This window comes from Cryptomeria japonica, chromosome 10 (genome assembly GCF_030272615.1).
Source record: "Cryptomeria japonica chromosome 10, Sugi_1.0, whole genome shotgun sequence".
Lineage (NCBI taxonomy): Eukaryota > Viridiplantae > Streptophyta > Pinopsida > Cupressales > Cupressaceae > Cryptomeria > Cryptomeria japonica.
The window spans coordinates 552284393-552291781 of NC_081414.1; the positions used below are offsets into that span (position 1 = coordinate 552284393).

The 7389-nt window shown below is 35.4% G+C and overlaps 1 protein-coding gene across 1 annotated transcript; it reads right to left on the reverse strand.

Moving 5' to 3' along the window:
- Nucleotides 1-1866: 1866 nt before the first annotated feature.
- LOC131060750 (transcription factor ICE1) lies at nt 1867-6103 on the reverse strand. The gene is made up of 4 exons (XM_057994123.2): nt 5084-6103; nt 3494-3715; nt 2685-2861; nt 1867-2599 (listed from the first exon to the last, which is right to left on the reverse strand). The coding sequence occupies exons 1-4, from the start codon at nt 5669-5671 to the stop codon at nt 2516-2518; spliced, it is 1071 nt and encodes a 356-aa protein (XP_057850106.2). The 5' UTR covers nt 5672-6103; the 3' UTR covers nt 1867-2515.
- Nucleotides 6104-7389: the final 1286 nt, after the last annotated feature.

Sequence of the window (7389 nt, forward strand, 5' to 3'; positions counted from 1 at the left end):
CCAAATTGCTCTAGGTGACCGAGTCTAGTGAATTTGGCCCCAGGTTTCAATCATAGGTGCAGCTCTGTGTTTTTTGTTCAATTTTGTAACTGTTGCGTAGATTATATTTGTGCATCAATTTGTTATATCCTTTTAAGCTTCCATTTACGTCATACTCAAATACTATTTCAAATCCATACACTTTACAAAGTAGCAAAGGAATAGAAGCCCTGAGTTGCCATTTGACTCTCTTTGACAAGAGTTAGTCAAATTCAATCACATCTTGTCGCTTCATATTCCAATATTTTTGTGAAAGTGGATCTTAGCCCTAATCCTACCTTGGTCCATTTTTCATATTAAACAATCGACAGAGGTCATAAGGAGTTTTGGATTTGAGTTTTTGGAGATTTGAGTTACCAAAAAGATATTTGGGAGATGACAGAGTGAAACCTATGTTAGTTTACTAGGTTAAGAGAGTAATTGGAGAGTGTCACATTCTACAACAATTGAGAGTTGGGACTTGTAGTTTGGAAGAAGAGTATTTCTACACGTTCTACCAGATTCCAAAGTTTCTCTAGAGTTGATCATTTGCAAACAAAAAATTAGAGATGACATAGTGGTCATTGTTTGTGTTGGCTAACTAGATTGTTGTTCAAGATTGATACACTAGAGGTTTGTAATGTGTGCTCATCGAAGATAGCATGTGGATGACTTTTGAGACCAAATTAAGCTACATTGGATAACACATAGTGTGTTCTTTCTTTTGGAGTAACGTGTAGGCTTTTGGACCTAGCCTATTACACATTTTGGGTGAAGGTTATGCTTGTGGCTGAATCAAGTTGTCTTGGAGAGTTGCGGATGATATGTAAGCAGGACTTGCAATTGTTCTAAGGTGGCATGACTTGCGATTGTTCTAAGGGAGAAGAGAAGAAAGAGAGGAATAGAAAGTGAGAAAGTTGAACCAAAAGTCGAGACAAATAAGCTAAGACAAGTGACTGACTCAACAAGTAAAGGTTGGAGACATGGGCCTCCTCGTAGAGATGCCTTTGTGTTTACTTGAGATTAGTCTAACCTTGGCCTATGACCTAGCTTGTATGAAGCCATTGTGGCAAATGTAATGAGTTTTTGTGATTTAATATAAGGAGAATCTTGATGTTAGATTTTTCCTTTTGAGGGTTTTCCCAAGATAATTCTTGTGTCTCAAGGCTTTGTTATACAATTTCTTCTTTGCATGTTCTTATTGTTCTTTGTTGAAATTTTGTTCCAAATCATTAAGACCACAAGATTGGATAATCTATTCTAGATCGTTCATCCTTCATTGCATCAACATTTAATTCCTATTTTTGAGAAGAAGCCAACATTGCATTCAAAGGCACGTATTTGGATTTTGATTCCTTAATTATGAGAATGGATTCTCATTCATTAATGGATTTATTTCTTCCCAAGGGAGGGAATGTTGTTGGCAGGTAGTTGATTGTGTCATGCTTTTATGCATTCACAATTGACAATCAAGCTAATTCTTTGTGGATGAGGCATAACATCTTATTCATTGGCTTCCTCCTATAAGAGGCATTTATTATGTGTTTGTGATAGACTTGATATAAATATTTAAAAATTAGTGCAAATAGAGATACAAATTACATATAAGATTGTGAGTCAATTTTAACACACTTGGATATCACTTGTTAATATATTATTGCATTACAACATTCCTATTAAAAAGACACAATCTATGTATAAAGATTACAAATATAAGCCCCTCTACCTCACAATAGTTTTATCAGGTATTCTATATATATAATTTCTTGTAAAATATGGAATCAAAATGTTTAGCAGATGAATTAAAATTTAAGTTCTGAAAATAACATTTTATGGACCGAGAAAGTCTTGTATGGTGAATTTACTCATGTTTATTCAAAGGCTATGATGCCAAAGATCTTTCAGCCATGACAAAGCTTAGACGTTCTGACAGTCTACCAATGTTTTCTTTTTGGTCTGATGATCGTTACAGCTTTGCTGGTTCATACGGGTGCTATTCTGCAGTAAACTGTTTTAGAGAAAAGACATGATTCACAATGTTACTGTTTAAATACTGTAGAATCACGAGTACAGTCTTGGAATGTATTTCTTCCATCCAAAAGAAAAAAATGGTTTTGCCAGTATCCATTGGACCTTCAAGCAATACCTGATAGTCTATAACTCATTGTACTTAACTAAAATACATCTTTCAGCTGCCAAAAAAGAAAAAAATTCCGGGCCATTCGTCTATGAATGCAGCATACATCATCTTCAAGTAACAAAATCATTTTGAAAAGATGAGAGCAATTCTCAGCTTGTTTTGAAATGGATGCGTTGTCGTCTACTGGTATCCATTGTTTTTTAACCGGTCAATGTATGATGAATGGCCTTATTCGGAAAATACAACCTAATTAAGTACATCTCCATGGGCTCTCATTAAAAATGCTGGAAGAAAGGGATGATTGTATAGCAGAGGGAGTTTGATAGTCAATTTAACTTGTAGGAGATTTCGTGTTTTCTACAAATTGCTTTGATAGCCTGCAGTAGTTTGCAGCAACACTGATTTGATCCCCTCGGCTGTAATCTCTTTGCCCATTGATTGCTGCCACAAAATCCCAAGTACCAAATTAGAGCATCATCTATTTATAAGGGCTTGGAGAATGAGCATAAGGCAATAATTTCAATACCTCCACCTCAGCTTGTAAAACATCGAGTGCAAACCCATTGAAGCAGCTTATAACTGCTTGCTTGACATCAAGACCAAGTCCATCCAAAGCCCTCAATGTCGAGAGAAGCAATCCAGGCTTCATGGAACAGAACACCTGAATATTCAAGATGTTGCCTTCTCTTGTCCTCACTTCCACCTGAAATTCCAGACACTGTATATCAGAAAGGACGCTCTCTATAAACCAACCAGTCCAATTAAATTGCTGCCTAGAAAGGAGTCCTCTGGGCAAAAACAAAATCAGAAATTCAATCAGTGAAAATTTGCATAAACCCATTTTAATGTTAATCAATATGGAGTTCATTGATAGGGAGTCAATCACATTCATTCCTCTTTGTTTGGTTGAATGAGAGAAATGGAGTAATATATTCTCGAAAGATGAAAACAGAATGCTACATTTCTATGGGATAATACGAATTCAGACTGAAATAGTAGGAGAGAGGACCGAGAGATATCAACAACACCATAACTAGCAAATACCACCAGTTGCAGACAATTCAAAATATGACTTAAAGGAATTTAGAGGTTTTATAAAACTACGGAAGGGAAATTGATGAACATTGACAAAGATGTACCACTTGTTTGTTTACATTTTGTTATGATTTTTGGATTTTTCATATTCTACTTACTAGAATATGACCTTGGAACTTCCTTGAGACATTGAACATGATCTATATTTAGAAATTCCACTGCCCAATTTTTGTTCTCTAGTAGACATTGGTATGCTTTTTAAAGATTCTACCTGAATAAAATTTACAATACTAGACTTACCTTTGGTGATTCTGCATCTGGATTAGGAACTGAAAGATGAGAAACTTCCTTATCCCTAGAAAGAAAAAGTGGGTGCTTATGTGTCAAGGGCTGGAGCTTCGAGGAAGCAGGCAGACAAGTGGTGTTTGAAGATTCCTTGAGCTCATTCTGCAGTTCATTAATCTGTTGCAGAAGCTCCTTCAAGTACTCAACAGCATCTCCCAAAATTGAGGCCCTGTCCGTCTTCAAAATGGAAAATAGCAAGCAAAAAAGCTTTAGGGCTAGTTACCAATAAGTAGCCATATTTACTTTTTAGCAAACTTCTCGAATGTAACAAGAAACTCCTACAACTACTTTGCAGATTATGCAAGACAAGTCTTATCATGTGAAACCCATCTGCTAAAATAAAACCATTGTTGGCTATATCTTGCTAAATTCCTAATCTGTTTTAGGAATATAATCAAACCAATTTATTTGTTTGTACAAAAAATAAAATAAACTTAGATTAATATTTCTGGATCAGATTGTGTAAGTTTTTTTTTCATTAATATTTTGGATCACACCCCATGATCTATCATCAGAATGAGCAAATAAAAAAAGAAAAATGATAGATCATAGAACATGATCCAAAATATTGATGATGAAAAAAAAATTACACAATTTAATCCACAAATATTCAATCGAACAACAATCTACTCCTATACAATAACAACTAAACCTGTTTTCTTCGGCCATTTTGAAAAGTTGAATTTATGAGTTAAAACTAGCCAACAAGGAAAGAATCCTAAATATTTAATGACCTGTAGCTCCAAGAAATAAACATAGTTTACTAAATGGGGAAGCAGAGTTTAACAAGAAATAGGCACTAGTCCAAGTAATAACCTGTAGTTCCATCTACTATGTGAATAATGAATAATACTAGAACAAGTGGTAGCTCTGGTAGAAAATATCCATGATACTATTAAAAAGAACTGCAAAGTCATTATTTGATCTCGAGCCATAAGTTGTATTTCTTTGCTTGGAATAGATAAGGATATCTCAAGAGACATTAAACTCAAAGTGGTCACCAATATGTTAAACATTCCATTTCACAACTCTATGGGAATGTTTACTCTAACAACCAGTTTTGACTCTATAAACAGCAAACCATGAGAGTACTTCAGAAAACTATGATCTAACAAGAACATTGATATCATAGAACAAAGGCCCTTTGACAACTCCCTCAACTTCAGAAAACCCAATAAAGACAAACAGAATGTCCTTTTAGCATATTAAAATACCCTGTATCTTCAAGGTAGACAGAATTATGTTTGGAAAAACTGCGTCTACAAGAATGCACTGCAAATCTGATAAATTGCCCTAAAACTCAGTCGGCAGATAAAAATATCCCCCTAAATCAGGCAAACTCTTCTTTACAGAAAACCAAAAAAATTGCTGGAAGTATTGCTTGCAAATGCCTACCAACATGCACAAAATATATAAACAGCAACTTACTTGCAACAGCATGGGTGGCCAACTAAAAGATAGCTTACAAATGAATTGGGTTTAAACTTCTCTGATAGCTTAGAAATGAATTAGATTTAGACTTCTGTGAAACATATACATACATACCTTGGAGATATTGGGCACCACGGAACGAAGCATATACAGGCGATCATTCACCCTCTTCCTTCTACGCCTCTCCGCCATTAGATTCTTTGCAGGCAACCCATGGGCATGCTTCTTCCCATCACCATTAATAACAGGCACCCCGAGACCAACTTCACCAGAATCAATATTATTTGTTGGTGCATCTGCAACGCCAACTTCAGCACAAACAGAGTGCATATTCGCATTCCATTGCTCTGCACGCTTCGGTCCATTAAGATTTTCATCCAATTCACACTCACCTCCATGTCCTCTCTGTGTGTGCTCAGCACCACCAATGCAAGAGGCATCGAAAGCAAAGGAGACCTCATCATTCAAGCTTCCCACGTCATTCATTGCCCCACTCACACTACTCCCGATTGAGGTTAGTGGGTAAGGAAGAGAAGATCCCAAAAGATCCTCAAGAGATCCTTCACTGGCACCAAATGCTGGATTATAATAGCATTCATTGCCAAAAAGAAATCCAAAACTGTCACTGTAGTTCCACTCACATTCTTCCACTTGTGCTGAAAACATGGTCGCATTTGCATTTAGCGGACCAAACCAAGCCATTAATTTCTCCAGGAGGAGAATTTGTGGGCACAGATGATTTACTTTAATCTAAAGCCTGCACTGAAAATCACTAGCATCATTTACTTTAATCTAAAGTAAATTTGTGGGCACAGAGGAGAATTTGTGGGCACAGATGATTAACTTTAATCTAAAGCCTGCACTGAAAATCACTAGTATCATTCCACTAGAGAGTGCCCAATTGTCATTTTATAGTGCCATTTCTTCTGGCTTTCCAATGGTTTTTATAATGTGGGTCGACTGGACTGAGTCAAAAGGAACCCTAGGGCTCCTCAGTTTCCTCGAGCTCCGTTCCACACTAATGGAGTGGCCTTTGTCCCATCACTGCACTGACACCAGAATTAAGTAAAAAAACATGTGTTCGACATTACAATTGAGACCATTCTTATATAGATGGGAAAACCAACTTTCCTTCCTTCCTTTCTTCATTCTTGTGGGCAGTTGAGCGGATTGGGGTGTGTTTTGGGCCCATAGATATACAATTCATGAAAGCAACAGTTGGAATGACTGAATGACTTAAAGTGGATGGTGGAATCTTGGAGACATGTTATATGTTTATATTTGCAAGTACTCAATGTTTAATTTTTTAATGCTTTGAAAGTAAATTTTAGTCATGAGTCTCATCACCTTAAGCTAATGTGCGCCCCATAAGAGAAATTGACTCTTAAAGCAAGTGATGTGATGTCTTTTGATGGCAAATGTTATTTGTGTGTTTGTTATGATAGGAGTTTTAAGATGAGATGATTGAGATGGAAGAACATTGAAAAGGGAAAAAAATAATTGAGGTGATTGATTAATTTTAAAAGTATGTCTATGAGAAGTTTGTTGAGATACATAAAAAAAATATAGTTTTTTTTTTTAAATTTTGAATTGGTTTTATCTTAAATTTGATAAAAGAAATCTTACATTAATTTTGATTGAAAGGGAGAAATTCAATTTAAAGTAATAGGATGTCCAGGTGAAAATCAACAATTTGAAATCTATAATACTATGTAAGATGAGAAGATTTTTTTTTTTGGTAAAATGATATATAGGGAGTGAAGACTTAGCTTAGAGTGATTGTTGATGTGAGTAGAAACAATTTTAAATTTAATGAAGATCTTTTATAATAAATATTGCTAATCAATTCACTAATTTAATATTATTCTAGAAATGATCAAATTAATGCTATGTATCATTGAATCTCATGTCTTTTGTTCTAGTTTACTTATTCACTTGCAAAACTAAACTGTATCTATTGAGCTAGACCCTATAAGTGGATCCAAACCAAACACACGGATCTACATTGCCTTGGTATTTTGATGCCAAATAGCTACCCACCTCAATGTCTATAATGCCCCAAGCTGACAAACCTAGGGAAAAACTATTTAAACATTTTTTTTTAAACAACAACTAAGATGCAAAAACATGTCACATTGCACAACAAGCGCACAAAAATGTCATATGAAACATAATGACACAAGGATAACAAAACAATCTTACCATTTCAACAAGCAAGCTTCAATCAACAAAAGACTTACCCATCTTGGAGCAAAGTCACCATAATGAACCTACGAGAGGAAAAAATGACACCCAAATGATGATCATCTGAAATTGTACTCTTTTGTGACATAATACAAGGAGAGGATGATGTAATCATCAATCTTGAATCCACTACAAGACACTCTTACAATTTTCACAACACCATGGAAACCTACACA